Here is a 21104-nt window from a genome sequence, read left to right as displayed (position 1 = left end):
GTGAGGTGCCGTCGTTTGAGAGCAGCGCTGGCAGAAGGATAGTGTTAACTAATGAAGTCAAACTTGCCTCCTTGACTAGGAATAAAGCTCCGCGAGGCTAACCAGCAGCAGCAGTTTAATCGCAACGTTGAGGACATCGAGCTGTGGCTGTACGAAGTGGAGGGTCACCTGGCTTCGGACGATTACGGCAAAGACCTTACCAATGTCCAGAACCTCCAGAAGAAGCACGCCCTGCTGGAGGCCGATGTGGCAGCACACCAGGTACGGTGACCTGGGCGCGGCTTTTGGGCCAGTGAGCACAGGAGTGAGAGTGGCCAGTCAGTCAAGACCAGTTGGTGTGGGGAGGGATGAAGTGTGTTGATTTTCTTAGAGAACCATGTATGCGCCATATGTTTCAGTTCAAATTAGACTGCCTTTCCTCGGACCTTTCTGGGATCCCAGAATGAGGGGAAACAATGGCAGAAAGAATGCTCTCGGGTATGGGAAAAGAACCGTGTTATACTTTCTCGGTATGTGAGCAAACCACACCTGAAGTAATCAAGTCAGCCTAGAAATGTCCAGAACGTAGTTGCCCCACACTGGGCCAGGCTTTCAAGACTCTGTCCTACCCGTTCCCAGGATCGAATCGATGGCATCACCATCCAGGCCCGCCAGTTCCAGGATGCTGGCCACTTTGATGCTGAAAACATCAAGAAGAAGCAGGAAGCCCTGGTGGCTCGCTATGAGGCTCTCAAGGAGCCCATGATTGCCCGGAAGCAGAAGCTGGCTGACTCTCTGCGTTTGCAGCAGCTCTTCCGTGATGTCGAGGATGAGGAGACATGGATTCGAGAGAAAGAACCCATTGCTGCATCCACCAACAGAGGTCAGCCTCCCGCCATCAGATAGGAATCCAGTTGGGAAAGGGCTCTACCCTTATGGCAGGAAGGGGACCAGTGTCAGAATGAGCAAGGTCAAGTTTAAGTTGAACTGGGAGTTTAGGTAAACCGTGGTGGAAGCTACGTGACAGTAGTGCGGCCTCTTCTCTTGATGGCTTGGGTGACTTGGGAGTGGTTTCTCTTTCAGGCAAAGATTTAATTGGAGTCCAGAATCTGCTAAAGAAACACCAAGCCCTACAAGCAGAGATTGCCGGACACGAGCCCCGCATCAAAGCAGTTACACAGAAGGGGAACGCCATGGTGGATGAAGGTGAGTGTCGTCGGAAAAGTGGCTTCACTCTCATTCATCACGACGCTCTTCTTAGAAGGCTGAGTGCGTGGACCCAAGTCAGGCTGGGCTGTAGGGTTGAAGACCGTCCCCACTCTCCTGAGTATGACTTTGACTTGCCCATAACCTCTCTGAGCCGAACTTGTTACCTGTGAGGTGGGGATGATATCACCTGCTCCCACAGTTGTGAGGATTAAACGAGGTCAGATACTGAGGAGCCTGAGACAGTGCCCGGCAAGGGTGAGGCTCCGTGACTGAGAGTTGGGGGAGTGGGGGCTGTTATTTTTATTGTTTCTTTATGATAACATCACTGATGCCAGCTAGGGATACCTGCTTCGTAGAGTCTAGGTAGACTTCATGGTTTGAGGAGGCAGAAGACAAGCAGATCTGTTGGGCTGGAACCTGGGCCTCTCATAAAACTGAAAATATGAAGGGGCCTGGCTCCCCAGGATGTGGTGTCGTAGGTGCACTGAGCACGCAGAGGACGTTTGTCCTGCTGCAACGTGTCCGCGTGCTTCTCGTCCTTCCTCCCCTGCCCGCCTCGCAGGCCATTTTGCTTCAGAGGACGTGAAGGCCAAGCTCCACGAGCTGAACCAGAAGTGGGAGTCGCTGAAATCCAAGGCCTCCCAGCGGCGGCAGGACCTGGAGGACTCGCTGCAGGCCCAGCAGTACTTCGCCGACGCCAACGAGGCCGAGTCGTGGATGCGGGAGAAGGAGCCCATCGTAGGCAGCACCGACTACGGGAAGGACGAGGACTCGGCTGAGGTGACGCGAGCTGGGGGCTGCGGGGCTCGGGCTGGGGGCCGGTTAGGAGAACGACCACGTGGAAGGTGCAGCCCCACGGTGGTTGCTCTTCAAAGTGTTTCAGCGTCTTCTTTCCCTTTTTACTGTGGAAATTCAGTCATACTTAAGAGAGGAGACGGCCTTTCACCGTCAGCCATGACCATTTCTCCATTCTTGTTTCCTCTCTTCTCCCCCATCTGCGTACACATACGTACATAAACACAGTTCTTTGTTAGTCATCTTTTTTCAGTGGATCCCTTAAATTTTATTCATAAAGGTCTAGATGTAGCCGTGTGCCTACCTCTTCTCTTGCCAGTCTTCACAAAAACCACAGTGAGCTGAATATTGACACGACCTGAGATGATTTTTGGAAGTGGCGGTAGAGGAAAATGGAGAAGCACCGAGTGTGGTGGGGAACGGGGTTCCCTGGAGGAGGGAGCTGCCACTTGTTGGGAATGTTTGTTTCTTAGGATGGGGGTGGATCCGCTGTACATGTGATGTTGTTCTTTTTTTTTTTTTTTTCATGTAATGTCTGAAACATTTATGTTAACATATTTCCATACAAATAACCCTATGAAAGTTTAATATTAGTTGTTTTGTTTGTTTTTTTATACTGCAGGTTCTTATTAGGCATCAATTTTATACACATCAGTGTATACATGTCAATCCCAATCGCCCAATTCAGCACACCACCATCCCCACCCCACCGCAGTTTTCCCCCCTTGGTGTCCATATGTCCATTCTCTACATCTGTGTCTCAACTTCTGCCCTGCAAACTGGCTCATCTGTACCATTTTTCTAGGTTCCACATACATGCATTAATATACGATATTTGTTTTTCTCTTTCTGACTTACTTCACTCTGTATGACAGTCTCTAGATCCATCCACGTCTCAACAAATGACTCAGTTTCGTTCCTTTTTATGGCTGAGTAATATTCCATTGTATATATGTACCACAACTTCTTTATCCATGCGTCTGTTGATGGGCATTTAGGTTGCTTCCATGACCTGGCTATTGTAAATAGTGCTGCAATGAACATTCGGGTGCATGTGTCTTTTTGAATTACGGTTTTCTCTGGGTATATGCCCAGTAGTGGGATTGCTGGATCATATGGTAATTCTATTTTTAGTTTTTTAAGGAACCTCCATATTGTTCTCCATAGTGGCTGTATCAGTTTACATTCCCACCAACAGTGCAAGAGGTTTCCCTTTTCTCCACACCCTCTCCAGCATTTGTTGTTTGTAGATTTTCTGATGATGCCCATTCTAACAGGAGTGAGGTGATACCTCATTGTAGTTTTGATTTGCATTTCTCTAATAAGTAGTGATGTTGAGCATCTTTTCATGTGCTTCGTGGCCGTCTGTATGTCTTCTTTGGAGAAATGTCTATTTAGGTCTTCTGCCCATTTTTGGATTGGGGTGTTTGTTTCTTTAACATTGAGCTGAATGAGCTGTTTATATATTTTGGAGATTAATCCTTTGTCCGTTGATTCATTTGCAAATATTTTCTCCCATTCTGAGGGTTGTCTTTTCGTCTTGTTTATGGTTTCCTTTGCTGTGCAAAAGCTTTGAAGTTTCATTAGGTCCCACTTGTTTATTTTTGTTTTTATTTCCATTACTCTAGGAGGTGGATCAAAAAAGATCTTGCTGTGATTTATGTCAAAGAGTGTTCTTCCTATGTTTTCCTCTAAGAGTTTTATAGTGTCCAGTCTTATATTTAGGTCTCTAATCCATTTTGAGTTTATTTTTGTGTATGATGTTAGGGAGTATTCTAATTTCATTCTTTTACATGTAGCTGTCCAGTTTTCCCAGCACCACTTATTGAAGAGACTGTCTTTTCTCCATTGTATATCTTTGCCTCTTTTGTCATAGATTAGTTGACCATAGGTGCGTGGGTTAATCTCTGGGCTTTCTATCTTGTTCCATTGATCTATGCTTCTGTTTTTGTGCCAGTACCATATTGTCTTGATTACTGTAGCTTTGTAGTATAATCTGAAGTCAGGGAGTCTGATTCCTCCAGCTCCATTTTTTTCCCGCAAGACTGCTTTGGCTATTCGGGGTCTTTTGTGTCTCCATACAAATTTTAAGATGATTTGTTCTGGCTCTGTAAAAAATGCCATTGGTAATTTGATAGGGATTGCATTGAATCTGTAGATTGCTTTGGGTAGTATAGTCATTTTCACAATGTTGATTCTTCCAATCCAAGAACATGGTATATCTCTCCATCTGTTGGTATCATCTTTAATTTCTTTTATCAGTGTCTTATAGTTTTCTGCATACAGGTCTTTTGTCTCCCTAGGTAGGTTTATTCCTAGGTATTTTATTCTTTTTGTTGCAGTGGTAAATGGGAGTGTTTCCATAATTTCTCTTTCAGATTTTTCATCATTAGTGTATAGGAATGCAAGAGATTTCTGTGCATTAATTTTGTATCCTGCAACTTTACCATATTCATTAATGAGCTCTAGCAGTTTTCTGGTGGCAGTTTTAGGATTCTCTATGTATAGTATCATGTCATCTGCAAACAGTGACAGTTTTACTTCTTCTTTTCCAATTTGTATTCCTTTTATTTCTTTTTCTTCTCTGATTGCCGTGGCTAGGACTTCCAGAACTATGTTGAATAATAGTGGTGAGAGTGGACATCCTTGTCTTGTTCCTGATCTTAGAGGAAATGCTTTCAGTGTTTCACCATTGAGAATGATGTTTGCTGTGGGTTTGTCATATATGGCCTTTATAATGTTGAGGTAGGTTCCCTCTATGCCCACTTTCTGGAGAGTTTTTATCATAAATGGGTGTTGAATTTTGTCAAAAGCTTTTTCTGCATCTATTGAGATGATCATATGGTTTTTCTTCTTCAATTTGTTAATATGGTGTATCACACTGATTGATTTGCGTATATTGAAGAATCCTTGCATCCCTGGGATAAATCCCACTTGATCGTGGTGTATGGTCCTTTTAACGTGTTGTTGGATTCTGTTTGCTAGTATTTTGTTGAGGATTTTTGCATCTATATTCATCAGTGATATTGGTCTGTAATTTTCTTTTTTTTGTAGTGTCTTTGTCTGGTTTTGGTATCAGGGTGATGGTGGCCTCATAGAGTGAGTTTGGGAGTGTTCCTTCCTCTGCAATTTTTTGGAAGAAGTTTGAGAAGGATGGGTGTTAGCTCTTCTCTAAATGTTTGATAGAATTCACCTGTGAAGCCATCTGGTCCTGGACTTTTGTTTGTTGGAAGATTTTAAATCACAGTTTCAATTTCATTACTTGTGATTGGTCTGTTCATATTTTCTGTTTCTTCCTGGTTCAGTCTTGGAAGGTTATACCTTTCTAAGAATTTGTCCATTTCTTCCAGGTTGTCCATTTTATTGGCATAGAGTTGCTTGTAGTAGTCTCTTAGGATGCTTTGTATTTCTGCGGTGTCTGTTGTAACTTCTCCTTTTTCATTTCTGATTTTATTGATTTGAGTCCTCTCCCTCTTTTTCTTGATGAGTCTGGCTAATGGCTTATCAATTTTGTTTATCTTCTCAAAGAACCAACTTTTAGTTTTATTGATCTTTGCTATTGTTTTCTTTGTTTCTATTTCATTTATTTCTGCTCTGATCTTTATGATTTCTTTCCTTCTGCTAACTTTGGGTTTTGTTTGTTCTTCTTTCTCTAGTTCCTTTAGGTGTAAGGTTAGATTGTTTACTTGAGATTTTTCTTGTTTCTTGAGGTAGGCTTGTATAGCTATAAACTTCCCTCTTAGAACCGCTTTTGCTGCATCCCATAGGTTTTGGGTCGTTGTGTTTTCATTGTCATTTGTCTCTAGGTATTTTTTGATTTCCTCTTTGATTTCTTCAGTGATCTCTTGGTTATTTAGTAACGTATTGTTTAGCCTCCATGTTTTTGTCTTTTTTACATTTTTTTCCCTGTAATTCATTTCTAATCTCATAGCGTTGTGGTCAGAAAAGATGCTTGATATGATTTCAATTTTCTTAAATTTACTGAGGCTTGATTTGTGACCCAAGATGTGATCTATCCTGGAGAATGTTCCGTGCGCACTTGAGAAGAACGTGTAATCTGCTGTTTTTGGATGGAATGTCCTATATATATCAATTAAATCTATCTGGTCTATTGTGTCATTTAAAGCTTCTGTTTCCTTACTTATTTTCATTTTGGATGATCTGTCCATTGGTGTAAGTGAGGTGTTAAAGTCCCCCACTATTATTGTGTTACTGTCGATTTCCTCTTTTATAGCTGTTAGCAGTTGCCTTATGTGTTGAGGTGCTCCTATGTTGGGTGCATATATATTTATAATTGTTATATCTTCTTCTTGGATTGATCCCTGGATCATTATGTAGAGTCCTTCCTTGTCTCTTGTAACATTCTTTATTTTAAAGTCTATTTTATCTGATATGAGTATAGCTACTCCAGCTTTCTTTTGATTTCCATTTGCATGGAATATCTTTTTCCATCCCCTCACTTTCAGTCTGTATGTGTCCCTAGGTCTAAAGTGGGTCTCTTGTAGACAGCATATATATGGGTCTTGTTTTTGTATCCATTCAGCCAGTCTATGTCTTTTGGTTGGGGCATTTAATCCATTCACGTTTAAGGTAATTATCGATATGTATGTTCCTATGACCATTTTCTTAATTGTTTTGGGTTTGTTTTTGTAGGTCCTTTTCTTCTCTTGTGTTTCCCACTTAGAGAAGTTCCTTTAGCATTTGTTGTAGAGCTGGTTTGGTGGTGCTGAATTCTCTTAGCTTTTGCTTGTCTGTAAAGCTTTTGATTTCTCCATCAAATCTAAATGAGATCCTTGCCGGGTAGAGTAATCTTGGTTGTAGGTTCTTCCCTTTCATCACTTTAAGTATATCATGCCACTCCCTTCTGGCTTGCAGAGTTTCTGCTGAGAAATCAGCTGTTAACCTTATGGGAGTTCCCTTGTATGTTATTTGTCATTTTTCCCTTGTTGCTTTCAATAATTTTTCTTTGTCTTTAATTTTTGCCAATTTGATTACTATGTGTCTCGGCGTGTTTCTCCTTGGGTTTATCCTGTATGGGACTCTCTGCGCTTCCTGGACTTGGGTGGCTGTTTCCTTTCCCATGTAAGGGAAGTTTTCGACTATAATCTCTTCAAATATTTTCTCTGGCCCTTTCTCTCTCTCTTCTCCTTCTGGGACCCCTATAATGCAAATGTTGTTGCGTTTAATGTTGTCCCAGAGGTCTCTTAGGCTGTCTTCATTTCTTTTCATTCTCTTTTCTTTAGTCTGTTCTGCAGCAGTGAATTCCACCATTCTGTCTTCCAGGTCACTTATCCGTTCTTCTGCCTCAGTTATTCTGCTATTGAGTCCTTCTAGTGTAGTTTTCATTTCAGTTATTGTATTGTTCATCTCTGTTTGTTTGTTCTTTAATTCTTCTAGGTCTTTGTTAAACATTTCTTGCATCTTCTCGATCTTTGCCTCCATTCTTTTTCCAAGGTCCTGGATCATCTTCACTATAATTATTCTGAATTCTTTTTCTGGAAGGTTGCCTATCTCCACTTCATTTAGTTGTTTTTCTGGGGTTTTTTCTTGTTCCTTCATCTGGTACATAGCCCTCTGCCTTTTCATCTTCTCTGTCTTTCTGTAACTGTGGTTTTTGGTCCACAGGCTGCAGGATTGTAGTTTTTCTTGCTTCTGCTGTCTGCCCTCTGGTGGTTGAGGCTATCTAAGAGGCTTGATGGGAGGCTCTGGTGGTGGGTAGAGCTGACTGTTGCTGTGGCGGTCAGAGCTCCGATGTTGTTCTTTATGTCCCTTCATGTGCTTCAGGGGTTGCATAGTTAAGCATGTAAAGGCAGGCTGAAAAGATTATAAATGAAATCACAGTATTTCCTCCAAATTAAATGTTTATCAAAAAGGGGAAAGAGAAAAACAAATACAGTATGCTAACACATATATATGGAATCTAAGGGAAAATAAGGGTCATGGAGAACCTAGTGGCAAGACGGGAATAAAGACACAGACCTACTAGAGAACGGACTTGAGGATAGGGAGAGGGGGAGGGGTAAGATGTGACAGGGTGAGAGAGTGGCATAGACATATATACACTACCAAATGTAAAATAGATAGCTAGTGGGAAGCAGCCGCATAGCACAGGGAGATCAGCTCGGTGCTTTGTGACCACCTAGAGGGGTGGGATAGGGAGGGTGGGAGGGAGGGAGATGCAAGAGGGAAGAGATATGGGAACATATGTATATGTATAACTGATTCACTTTGTTATAAAGCAGAAACTAACACACCATTGTAAAGCAATTATACTCTAATAAAGATGTTTAAAAAACAAAAAAAAAGGAGAGAGTGGAGGACTGATGAGGTCGCCAGGTAACTAAACAGATTTCAGAGGCAGGTGGCATGTGGGAGAGGCAGCGGGGCGGCTCTGGCTTCTTGCTCAGGGTCGCCGTGTGTTATTTTGGTTCCAGGCTCTGCTAAAGAAACACGAGGCTTTGATGTCGGATCTCAGCGCTTACGGCAGCAGCATCCAGGCTCTGCGAGAGCAGGCCCAGTCGTGCCGGGTGAGTGTGGCTTCCGTTCAGCAGCTGCGAGTTCCCTGGGGGCTGGGGGGCCAGGGAAGATGAAGGACCCGGATGCGGCCAGCAAGCGTCACGGTCATAGGTGATGTTCTTGTGACCTTAAAGATCCCAGACAGCTGAACTTTCTGGATCAGATTTTGTTGGTAACTTCAGAGAAGAACTCTCACAAAGGTGTGTTTGGTAAATTTGGGACAGCTGTGGAAGTTGGAATCCGCCATGGGCTTAGGTGGCACACCGGGGACATCCTATAAGTTTGTTTGCCCTTCCTTTGGATTTTTAGCAACAAGTGGCCCCCATGGATGACGAGACCGGGAAGGAGCTGGTCTTGGCGCTCTACGACTATCAGGAGAAGAGTCCTCGAGAGGTCACCATGAAGAAAGGAGATATCCTCACCTTACTCAACAGCACCAACAAGGCAAGCGCAGAAAGAGGCCGTGTGTTGGTCTCCATCAGCACCGCCAGTTTCGCTCAGTTGGGTGTCTTGGGAGTGTGTCTTTCCAGGATGAGGCTGGTTTCGAGTTTGAAGACTTTAGTTCCCTGGTCCACCTCCCACTTCATACGGGTTTATCCTGTTTTGCCTGTGATCAGGATGACCAGTCTTGTTTCCTTGAATACCCGGAAGCTATTGTAATGACCCACCCTCTCAAGGGTAGCTTTTTTCACCACTGAAAAAAATTCCACGTGGAATTTTTTTCTCTCTTGAACCAAAGTCTGCTCCTCTGTAGCTTGTACCTGTTGGTTCTAGACTGTACGACTACAGCAGACAGTTGAAGACAGCGCCAACGTCACCCCATAGGCTCCATCTTCTCAGAGTTAAATGCCGCCTGGTTCATCAACGTTTCTCGCCTGACATGTTCTGGTATGGCAGTGTCCTTGGAGTGAGGCCATGGTCCTCCACGTGTCATAGGACTGATCCCCAAAGAGCCTGCCTCCCCTCTTGGTCTAGGCTGGGCAAGTGTACCCGGCCCGGCCGTCGTCAAGAACCTCCTATTCCCACACCCTCAGCTTACCCCAGTCGTGGGAGTTTGAGAAAACCTGACTGGTGTCTTTATGTTGACTCTCACCCTCAACTAACCATCCGGGCTGACTGATTTACTCAACAGCAGCCTCATCCAGTAGAACCTTTGCGGTGGTGGATGTTTTATGTCTGTGTTGGCCCCACAGTACCTGCTAACCGCGGGTGGTTGGGAAGTACTTCACAAGTGGCAAGTGCAGCTGCGTTTTTATTTAATTTCACTGAACTTACTTAAGCGTGGCTCATGGCTGCAGTATCAGCACAGTTGCAGGGCGTCTACGCGAAGAGAAGGCTGGCCTTCCTGCCCCGAGTCATCGGGGCTGCACTCGTGACCCTCTGCATACTTGGCACGTCACGGGATTCTCTTGACTTGATGAGAGCTTTCTTTTGTATGCACACAGGCCTCCTTGGATCCTTCCTTCCTCAGGCGAGGAATTGGCTTTCAAGTCTCTCTTTTTTTCCCCTTAGGACTGGTGGAAAGTGGAGGTGAACGATCGTCAGGGTTTCGTGCCGGCCGCGTACGTGAAGAAGCTGGACCCCGCGCAGTCGGCCTCCCGGGAGAACCTCCTGGAGGAGCAGGGCAGCATCGCGCTGCGGCAGGAGCAGATCGACAACCAGTAAGGGCCTCGCCGTCGGGCACGAAGGGCCCAGCGCCGCTTGGGGCTTAGTCTGCGTCACGCATGGGCTGAGGTTTAGGCAGCGTCCCGAGGCTCCAGAGCAAAGGCTCTTACGATGCCTGTGTGCACTCAAGAACACACTCTTCCTGCCTTTCCCAAGTCACTTCCAACCCACACAGCTCTGCTGGAACCTAAAGTCCCTGACCTGTACCTTTATTTTCCTTTGTTTTGTTGTCTTCCCCTGCATTGGCAAGTTTCTTTTCCTAGATATTTGCTAATTATTACCATCTCAGTCTTTGTCCTCCGGGTCAGGAGATGCTCTTGAAATTGGGTTTTTAGCTGTTCCACACCCCTCCTGCTCTGCCCTTTGTAAAAGGCCGCGTAGAGAGCGTCTCTGTCTATCATGACTTTGTGCCCTGAGAATGGAGTGTATTTTTTATGAAACGGCTCTGTCCTCTTTTCTGTAGCTAAGCCCCCATAAAGAGCTATGTTCTTCCTTTAGGGCATATGTTACTCTGCTAATGAAATCAAAAGCTTTAGACACTTGGGAGAGATCCAGAAAATACATCCTCACTAGAGTTTAGAATAATAGAACTTTTCTGACCCTGATGATCCCCGCAAAGATCGGTTATTTGTACACTTAATTAGACGTTTTCTGTTACTGTTAAGACAAGAATGAGAGGTTTTGGCCTGGATCATAAATACGAGAGCAAAAAAGTGGACCAGATATCTGACTACAGTTGCATGTTAGCCCTCAGGAAAATCTCTTCCTCGGGGTGGTCACTGTATCCCCTGGCCTGGCTCTGCGAAGTGACCAGTGTTTCTAGCACAGGAACATTTACTGCCTTAAGCGTGGCGGACGTCAGGAAAATGAAGGTGAACTAACCCTCTAATTTAATTTGATTTTCCTGCTCTTTCCTTACTGTGATTTTACTCCCGGCCTGGCCTGCTTCCAAGAGCTCTTGAGTGACTCCCTAATTTTCCCCACTCAAAGCATTCGCCGTCACAGCACCCATTGGAGCCGCCGCCTTCCGTCCCCGTGGATTAACCCCTAATCCATGCGTGCTTTTGCTGTGCCCCTCTGTGCAGGACGCGCGTAACTAAGGAGGCCGGCAGCGTGTCTCTGCGTATGAAACAGGTGGAAGAACTGTGAGTAGGCCGGAAGCTCTGCCGAGCACCGCCCTTGGCTCCCCGTCCATCCTCCCGCTGCCGCTTCTCTTGAAGGCGCTCGTGGGTCCAGGAAGGCGAGGTGACGGGAGGGGCCCGTCTCTGGCAGCAGCTTTCGCTCACAAGGGAAGGGGTTTGGGTGAAGCTGTGTCAGCTGTGGCCGCTTCTCTCGTTGGTTGCTTCTGTGCAGCTGTGCGTTCAGAGTGTTGTTGGTTCCCCTGCTGGTGGCTTTTGTGCTGGGCCAGCCACTCTCAGCAGACCTGGAGGCCGGTGATGCCGTCGTCCTCCTCAGTAGGCAGGAAACCACATGCCTCGTAAAGTGCTCTGGTACTTGGTAATTTGTTCCTTTTTTATTTCACTTTTGGAAGCTTAGACTGGATTCTAGATTTTTTTTTTTTTGACTTTTAACTCAGTTGTACTAAGTTTGTCATTTTCACATCTCTAAAGATACTAGGAGTTCAGTCTTTTGTATTTTAGTTCCCAAGGGTGAGAGTGTCATTTGAGTCTTCATAAGAAACGTTCAGCTAATGAAATGTGATTTATGTGATTTCTCCTTCTGAAGTGGCCAAAACTTTCTGAGAAATAAATGTATTATTTTAGAAACAGTAGAAATTTCCTACTGTCCCGGAGATAACTAAAATCCTGTATGAGGCTATTTAAGATAGCTCAGCATACCTTCCCCCGCCACCTGGGGGCTGCTGGCAGAATCATACGACAGGAGAACAAGCCCTCTGTATACATTATGCACAGCAAGTTCATCTCATCTCGCAGCTGTAGTCGCATGGAGCCTGTGGTGGTGTGCCAAACGCTTGGTTTCGGTCCTTTGTGGTTGTGACGTCAGTGCGCACGTGGCTGGGCATGAGTGTGCCGGGCCACCCAGCCACCCAGTTGTGAACAGTGCAGTGTGTGCTTGTCCCTGAGGCTGTCTGTGGGTGCTCGGGGTCTTCGTCTGCCTTCCGATACTTTGTCACCAGGGCATCATCGTTACCGACTCACAGCCTGGGACCCACATCTTGGAGACAGCTGGTAGTTTGCCACCGTTGGAAGCTAACTGTGTCCCCTGCTCCCTCTTGTCACCCTCTCGAATTACATCAGGTACCATTCTTTGCTGGAACTGGGGGAGAAGCGTAAAGGCATGTTGGAGAAGAGTTGTAAGAAGTTTATGCTGTTCCGTGAAGCGAACGAGCTACAGCAGTGGATCAACGAGAAGGAAGCGGCCCTGACAAACGAGGAGGTCGGCGCAGACTTGGAGCAGGTCGAAGTGCTGCAGAAGAAGTTCGATGACTTCCAGAAGGTACGGAAGGTTGTTCAGAGACTTGGTTCTCTTGATTTTTGACTGCGGATTACCAGAATGAAAATTCAGAGATTATATTTCTTCATCTCTGTAGCCTTTTTTTTTTTTTTTTTTTTTTCTGTAGCCATTTTTAAACGAGTTTAATCGAAACTTTTCTCACACCAGATTAGTTTTGAGGAAATACATGCAGTTTTTTCTACATGTTGTTTTAAGAACTTTCCTAAACCTAACATACAAACATGTGTAAAAGTAGTTTTTCTAATTGGGGTTAAATTCACGTAACATAGAGTTAACCATTTTAAAGGGTACAATTCAGAAACATTTAGTTCATTCACAGTGTTGCACTACCATCCCCTCTGTCTAAAACATTTTTTATCACTTTAAAGGAGACCACAGACCCATTAAGCAGCCACTCCTTATCCCCCTCTCCCCTCCCCCCCAGCACCTGGCAGCCACCGAGCTGCTTCTTGTCTCTGGATTTATGTATTCTGGACATTTCCTATAAATGGAATCATAGATTATGTATTTTATGACTAACAGCTTTCACAGAGCATAACGTTGTCAAGGTTCATCCTTGTAGATGGATCAGTGATCCGTTAACTTTATGGCTAATGCTCATGGTGTGTATATACCACATCTTGTTTATCCATTCCTCAATTTAAAAGTATTCTTGGGACTTCCCTGGCGGTCCAGTGGTTAAGACTCTGCACTCCCAATGCAGGGGGTGTGGGTTCAATCCCCAGTCAGGGAACTAAGACCCCCACATGTTGCACGGTATGGCCAAATAAAAAAGTATTCTTATAACCAATTCAGATGGGTGGGGGGCTTTTCTCCCAGAGTGGCTAGCATTAAAATTTCATCACAGTTTGAACATGTGTCCTGTCCTCCACAAAGAAAGGTTTTTAAAAAATCTCCAACCAGAATAATGGACTTTTTAAAAAAATTTATTTATTTATTAATTTATTTATGGCTGCGTTGGGTCTTCGTTGTTGCGCGTGGGCTTTTCTCTAGTTGCGGCGAACGGGGGCTACTCTTCGTTGTGGTGCGTGGGCTTCTCATTGCGGTGGCTTCTGCTGTTGTGGAGCACGGGCTCTAGGTGTGTGGGCTTCAGTAGTTGTGGCACACGGGCTCAGTAGTTACGGCTTGGGGGCTTAGTTGCTCCGCGACATGTGGCATCTTCCCGGACCAGGGCTTCAACCCGTGTCCCCTGCATTGGCAGGCAGATTCTTAACCGCTGCACCATCAGGGAAGTCCCAGTAATGGATTATTATTAACTACAGGTAGTTCAGTAAACATGAGACAGACCGTCTCCAATGCCGTGCTCTTTTCTTACTTCCTTGATAGTGACAATCAGGATTTTCTGATTTAGATGACCATCAAGGAGTAGAAAAACTATTTATAAGATACCTATTGGACAGAAATTTATATATTCAAACCATAGTTTATGAGTTATCTGTTGCTCTTCTTTGAATTGCTGTTGTGGGTTTTAGTTATTATGTCTTTTTCTTTGAAGGATCTCAAGGCCAATGAGTCACGGCTGAAGGACATTAACAAGGTGGCTGAAGACCTGGAGTCCGAAGGTCTGATGGCGGAGGAGGTGCAGGCAGTGCAGCAGCAGGTGGGGGTCTGGCCCCTGCACGGTGTCTGTTAAGGAAGCAGCTTGGCTCCCCCTTCATCCTACGTAGCCCAGCACACGTGCTCCGTAACACAGAGTGTGGCCAGGGCACAGGTTCTCTGTGTGACCTGCACTGTCTTGGTTACCTTTGACGGGAGGGAAAAACAGCTCTCCTCCTTATGCCCATTAAATATTGTGGAAGTTGTTGAATGTTTCTTTAGCCCTTAACTAGTAATAAATTCATGCAGTTCCATAAATAAAGAAAAGGTATTACATAGAAACACTTGGTCTCTCTGTAGACTTTAAGAAGTTCCTCTGGCCAGTCAGGCTGCCTGTCTTTTTGTAATTCTCTCCCGTGTCTCCAGGTTTGACATGACAGTGATGAGTGTAACTTAGAAGTGTGTATTTCCTCTAATAATCGAACTGGTTTTCTTCTCTGCTTGTAGGAGGTGTATGGCGCGATGCCCAGGGTAAGTGTCCAGTGCCCCATGTGGAACTTGAACTTGAGAAGGATTAGATCCTGGGAAGAGTATAAAGTCAAGAACCTCATAAGGATTGCTGTTCTTGAACCTCAAGAGATGCCTTTTGTGTGTAAAAATCTGTGGAAAAGAAATAGCAGAAGTTGGTCTCTATTTGACATCCTCCAAAGATCAAAAGAGTTTTTCTCTGTTCAGTTACCTAGAACTTTTTCCACAGCAGTTCTTTAGGTTTGTTTATCCCTCTTCAAAGAATCCTCTGAATATGACATAAAGAAAAGCTGGACATTTTATTAAATTTCCTCATTGTCTCCATTTCTCCTACTGCATTAAAAAAGGAATTTTTCTCTCCTATTTGTTCGCTTCATGTCCCTCGAGCAGCCTTGCAGTTCGCTGCCAGCCAGTGTTGAGTTCTGAGTCACAGAGAGAATTGCTGTTCCAGCTGATTCCTCTGTGAACTTCCTGTCGTCCAGAGGGAAGGCTGGGGCTGCTTTGTTTTGTGCACAGTTGCCTGGCTGCCTAAATGCCTCCTTTTTCTTTGAATAGGATGAAACTGATTCCAAGACGGCTTCCCCGTGGAAGGTAAGAGCTTCTTTGCAAATTATTATTTCCAGAGGTTTTCCAGGAACAGAAATACTTTACGTCCTTTTCTGGCGTGCCTGTTTTCTGAGTATTTAGGCTTGTCTGAGCCTGTGGTGGTTTCTGGACTTGTTTGGCCTGGTGTCGTTCTGACCCTGGTGTTGTATTCTTGGAATCTGTCATGCCTTGAAATGTGATGCTTAATACACAGAAGCAAAATGTCTCCCTGCAGATGCTCAGCACAAATTCAGTTAGGTCGAGTTTATCATGCACCGTCGCTGCCAGGGTATACAGTTGGCCCTCCACATCCGTGGGTCCACATCCTCGGATTCAGCCAACCAACAATTGAAAATACTAGCATCCGATCCATGGTTGGTCGAATCCAAGGATGCAGAACCCGCCCATACAGGGCGCCGGCTCCAAGGGTCTTGAGCATCTGTGGATTTTAGTACCTCGGGGGGTCCTGGGATCATTCCCTCTCGGGTACCAAGGTTACAGGGGTGACTGCAGTTCACAGAGGTCACACTGCATCGTCAGGCATGGTCCCACCAATAGGACTACAGCCCAAAAGGACACATGAAGTGAGGATGAAAAGGAGCATAAACTCCACTCATCGTCTGCCTGACCGCTTTCTCCCATGGCCTAAGAAAGGCTTGAGAGAAGGTCCACATCCTGACGAGACACATAAAGGGGGGACACCAGATGTTTACCAGCTTCAGTGGACATTATTCCAGAGAGATCCAGGGGTGGTGCTTGACCAGGGTGGGCATAACTTCCGGGAGGACAGGGGATAAGCTTTTTCATGTGAAGCGTTTATAGCCATGATTATGGAACTAGTTGCCTAAATGCCAATTCTAGCATCTTTCCTCCTGACCCAGCTCTTCAGGAATATGCCACTTGAGTTATAGGCAAGCTAGAAAGAGCAGATTTCTACTTTATGAAAGTACACCTTCCTAAAATCTGAAGAAAGCATGAAAATCTAAAAACAAAAAGGCTCCCCGCACCGGTCCCTAGGTTGGTACTTCTCAGCCCTGTCATGAGGTCTGACCTGTTGTGAGGACCTAGGCTGAAAGGGGTTTGTTTCTTTGGCCTCCTTATCCCTCCAGGCTCTGATCATTCTGCTTATTAAATAGGCTCCAAATTGGCAGGGAGGGTGCATTTTTCCTTGGATTCCGCTTTCTCCCCTTTTCTCAATCTTAATTTTCGTTGCGTAGCAAAAATCAGTCATTGGTGACGTGAATGAGCAGCAGCCTTACCTACCTGATCTCCTGCCAGAGTTCTTCTGGTAACAGGTGTTTTTTCAGAAATGTATTTCAGATGACTTTACAAACACCAGTCAGTACCTCCTGTTTCTGAAAAGGATTGGAAACAATGGGTGTCTGCTTTCCGAGCCCTGTACGCACCCGCACTGGTTGAACATGCCATTGGGTGTGTCACAGGAACATCCTAGGAGCCTAACTTCGCTGCGTCCAAGCTCAGCTCCTCCTTCTCTTTACATACTTGAAGGTTACGAGCATCACAGTGCCTGCCAAGTAGGGTTTCTTTCTCATAAAACTAGGTGGGCTCTGAGATCCCAAGGGGCGTTTGATTTTTGGAAGTGACTACATTGATGAGAAGGAAGCTAAGTCGCCAGTGTATTTTCTTTTTCATCTAGTAAGGCTCTTGCCCTTAGTTCAAGGGGGATACTGTTAGAAGGAACCACAGTCCAGTAAACATAAACAGAAATGAAGTTAGTGATGTCCTTGACTATTTAAATAGTCCCAGCTGCCAGCATTTGTTCAACTAAGTGTGTTTTCTGGACTGTTCTCCTGTAGTAGGGACAAGAAAAAGACACCAATCAGTAGTCTTTGAGCCTTTTTTTTCCTGTCCAACCAGCCGTTTTAATTGTGGTTTTCACCGCTCTTTTCACTCTTCGAGTAAAATGAATCATTGAGTTGGGTGTGATTGTGCACTTGGGTTTCTGCCTGACTTTCTAGTTGTTGATACTCTCATTGCTGCTCTGCTCAGAAATTTGATGGTATCCTTTTACAATCATTTTGGTGGACATTTGGGACGTAATTAATGGCACTTGCATCTCAGATTTCTCTCTTAATCAGCAGACACTTGATTAGTTTGCTCTTCTGCTTTCCTCCCCACATAGTCTGCTCGCCTGATGGTTCACACCGTGGCCACCTTTAATTCCATCAAGGTAAGAAACCATGGCAGCTTTCCTTGTCTTCCCCAGTCTCCTTCATTGTCTCCTTCTCCTGTCTTCAGCAAGGCTCTTGTCCTAATTAGCTGTATGAACTGTAGCACTTGTCACTCTCCTGGGCCCGAGGGTGTCCTGGCCAGTATTACTCTCTTTGTGCAGCAGGAGGCTGTGCTCAGCTTGCCTGGTCCTGGCGGTGAGCCTGGTGAGCTTCTTCCCTCACCCCCAGGAGGGCCCGGAGCTGCGAGGAGCGTATTGTCGGAAGGCAGTGACTGCCTTTCTTGCCTCCTTTCTGGACCCCGAGCTGGTTTGTCTCCCCAGTACAAGGTCCTGTAGCTGTGCTGCGCTCCTTGGGCTGCTGCTGCCCGGCGATACAGCCGTGCGGGGTGTCGGGGAGCAGTAGACTTGGGGACTTGTCCACTCGGTGGTTGTTAGGAAGCAATTGCTCTGAGGCAGGCACCAGGCTAGGCGCTGAGAGTGAAGATAAGTCAGCTGCGTCTCTCCTACTGCTTCCACGGTGATTCCAAGTCAGGTGTTGGTGGAGTGTTTGCGCCGTGGCGTCCGGCGAGCTGTGGCAGGGTCTGGCTTTCTGGACTTTTGCTGTCATGGTGTGCTCAACGACTGAACTAGGAAGCTTGGAAACAGGAAATCATCTGTGCCCCAGCCTTTCCTTTCACGTTAAGCCACCAGTCCTCTGGTTCTGGCCCTTCTCCCAGAGCCTGGTGTGGCTGACGCTTTGCTGCCCTCCCCCAGGAGCTGAACGAACGCTGGCGGTCCCTGCAGCAGCTGGCCGAGGAGCGGAGCCAGCTCCTGGGCAGCGCCCACGAAGTGCAGAGGTTCCACAGGTGAGGGTCGGCCGGGGCTGGCAGGGGAGGAGCAGGCGACAGTTGGGTTCCCGCCGACGGTAACGGCTGGGTCTTGTCGATGGTTGTGCTCTGGCACCTGGTGGACGCTCTCAGTCAGTAATGTTAAGCGGATCAATTTGTGTTCCTTGCTGTTTAGAGCTGTTGGTGGGCCACCGACACATGTGCTGGTGCCAGTGAAATGAAGTTTCCCTACTTGACCTGAGGTTAAGGCAGCCGTACTCAGCACTCATTAACTTGAACGTGTGTCTCACCTACAGAGATGCTGACGAAACCAAAGAGTGGATCGAAGAGAAGAATCAGGCTCTAAACACAGACAATTATGGCCACGACCTGGCCAGTGTCCAAGCCCTGCAGCGCAAGCACGAGGGCTTTGAGAGGGACCTCGCGGCCCTCGGCGACAAGGTGAGAGGATGTGGATGGGGAGCCACCTCTCCTCGATTCCGCCGGAGGCTGAGCCCCCTCCTTTCCCGCTGTCACCGCTTTCTTCCCCAGGTGAATTCCCTTGGGGAAACAGCCGAGCGCCTGATCCAGTCCCACCCCGAGTCAGCAGAGGACCTGCAGGAGAAGTGCACCGAGTTGAACCAGGCGTGGAGCAGCCTGGGCAAGCGCGCCGACCAGCGCAAGGCCAAGCTGGGCGATTCCCACGACCTGCAGCGCTTCCTCAGTGACTTCCGGTGAGAAGCCGGCTCGCTGGCTCTGGGCCAGGGGCCTTTCTAGCTGGATTAAATGCATGCCTGGATCTAGCACTTACAAGGCTTAATCCTGGGAATTCCCTGGCGGCCCAGTGGTTAGGACTCGGTACTTTCACTGCTGGGAGTCCGGGTTCAATCACTGGTTGGGGAACTGAGATCCCACGAGCCACACAGCAAAAAAACAAAAAAAAAACAAAAAACTTAATCCTAAAGAAAAGCATTTGCATTTGAAGCTGTAGAAAACTTAACCACAGCTACTGTCTGTAAGAACCTGTTATTCTATAGGGTGAGAAGATCTTAGTTATAAACCTGTTCATTTTTCCTCTGAGGAATTCTTGATTTTTTCTTTTCTTATTATTTCAATAAGACAAACAAGAAGCTTTGAAATACTTTGCCTGGAGTTCTAGCCCCATTCAATAGATTAACTAGATTAACCCCAAATAACCCTCTGAGATAAGAATTATGTAGTTCTCTCTTTTCCTGGGCAGAAGGCCTGCTTGCCAGGTAGCGTAATAGCCATTCCTCTGTGGATCTGGTTTCCAGGGACCTCATGTCTTGGATCAATGGAATCCGAGGGTTGGTGTCCTCAGACGAGCTAGCCAAGGATGTCACCGGAGCCGAGGCCCTGCTGGAACGGCACCAGGTAGGTGGGCCTGCTGAGCAGCAGAGACGTGGTGGCCCTGCCAGGCCGGGAGGACCTTTGCAGCTGACGTGAGAGTGCGCAGCTCCTGCCAGTTACCTAATCCCTTTCCTCCTCTTGGCAGGAACACCGGACGGAAATTGACGCCAGGGCTGGCACTTTCCAGGCCTTCGAGCAGTTTGGGCAGCAGCTGTTGGCTCATGGGCACTACGCCAGCCCCGAGATCAAGGAGAAACTACAGATTCTAGATCAGGAGCGTGCAGACCTGGAGAAGGCCTGGGTGCAGCGCAGGATGATGTTGGATCAGTGCCTTGAGCTGCAGGTGCCCGTGCTGGCCAGTAACTCCCTGTTTGCCGCGGGGTTTCTGGCCGGGTGTCCGGTCGCCGCAGGCTCTGTCTCCTCACCGGCCTCTCCCCTTCTCAGCTCTTCCATCGGGACTGTGAGCAGGCCGAGAGCTGGATGGCCGCCCGGGAGGCCTTCCTGAGCACCGAGGACAGGGGCGACTCGCTGGACGGCGTGGAGGCGCTGATCAAGAAGCACGAGGACTTCGACAAAGCCATCAACGTCCAGGTGAGGCCTTGTGCCTTTCCAGGTGGACAGCTTCTGTCTCTCTGTTGGCGTATTCTCCTTTCCCTTCCCAGTGACTAGAGAAAAAAAAATAGTTACTGTGTGCTTAACTCTGCTGCAGAGCTCTGGTAGTGTCCTCAAATGAAAATACTTGGTGTTGACTACGGAGGAGGCAGCGTGGTCCCCACTGGGTCCAGTGCAGAGCTCTGCAGTCTAGGAAAAGTGACATACGTTAATCGTTTTTTAAACTTTATATATAAATTCTGGTATTTCTGAGGTTTTGTTTGTTTGTTTGAGGCATGCTTTTAAAAATGTTCATATTATCCAATTTGTGTCTTTTTCTATGTTATTTATTTAATTTTGGCTGCGTTGGGTCTTCGTGGCTGCGTGCGGGCTTTCTCTAGTTGCGGAGAGTGGGGGGCTGCTCTTCGTTGCAGCGCGCGGGCTTCTCACTGCGGTGGCTTCTCTTGTTGTGGCACACGGGCTTAGTTGCTCCGCAGCATGTGGGATCTTCCCGGACCAGAGTTCAAACCTATGTCCCCTGCATTGGTAGGCGGATTCTTAACCACTGCACCACCAGGGAAGTCCCATTTCTGAGGTTTTAATAACAGAGATGCCACAGGGAAAAAATTTTATACCGAAAGGGAAGAAAAACAAACTTATGGGTAGGTAAGTGAATCCATGAACGTAAACCAGAAAGATGCAAAACTCTTAGGCTTATAAACCATTTTGTTGAAAATCGGACAATGTTTTCATATAAAACCTAATTTTGTACGTGACGTCTGCTGGTGCTCAAGCCCCGGCCCCACCCCAGCGTGACCTGGAATCTTCTTGAGTTAAACTCTACTCTAATAATGATT

General features: G+C 46.5%; 1 protein-coding gene across 4 annotated transcripts in view; it reads left to right on the top strand.

The window, feature by feature from the left end:
• Window positions 1-21104, top strand: part of SPTAN1 (spectrin alpha, non-erythrocytic 1) — a 65113-nt gene that overhangs the window by 24564 nt on the left and 19445 nt on the right. For 2 of the 4 annotated variants that reach the window (XM_068553942.1, XM_068553944.1), the window contains exons 16-34: window positions 80-261; window positions 619-862; window positions 1063-1185; window positions 1751-1968; window positions 8418-8510; window positions 8809-8943; window positions 10012-10160; window positions 11250-11309; window positions 12423-12621; window positions 14135-14239; window positions 14683-14706; window positions 15259-15294; window positions 17432-17479; window positions 18233-18324; window positions 18603-18747; window positions 18838-19019; window positions 19581-19680; window positions 19802-19999; window positions 20101-20247. In XM_068553942.1, the coding sequence (XP_068410043.1) occupies window positions 80-261; window positions 619-862; window positions 1063-1185; window positions 1751-1968; window positions 8418-8510; window positions 8809-8943; window positions 10012-10160; window positions 11250-11309; window positions 12423-12621; window positions 14135-14239; window positions 14683-14706; window positions 15259-15294; window positions 17432-17479; window positions 18233-18324; window positions 18603-18747; window positions 18838-19019; window positions 19581-19680; window positions 19802-19999; window positions 20101-20247 (2480 nt within the window). The remainder of the gene's footprint in view (window positions 1-79; window positions 262-618; window positions 863-1062; window positions 1186-1750; window positions 1969-8417; window positions 8511-8808; window positions 8944-10011; window positions 10161-11249; window positions 11310-12422; window positions 12622-14134; window positions 14240-14682; window positions 14707-15258; window positions 15295-17431; window positions 17480-18232; window positions 18325-18602; window positions 18748-18837; window positions 19020-19580; window positions 19681-19801; window positions 20000-20100; window positions 20248-21104) is intronic. The other 2 variants (XM_068553946.1, XM_068553945.1) reach the window with 2 other exon arrangements.

This window comes from Eschrichtius robustus, chromosome 10 (assembly GCF_028021215.1).
Source record: "Eschrichtius robustus isolate mEscRob2 chromosome 10, mEscRob2.pri, whole genome shotgun sequence".
Lineage (NCBI taxonomy): Eukaryota > Metazoa > Chordata > Mammalia > Artiodactyla > Eschrichtiidae > Eschrichtius > Eschrichtius robustus.
Note: the sequence above shows the minus strand (reverse complement) of the source record. Positions and strands in the feature narration are given on the sequence as shown.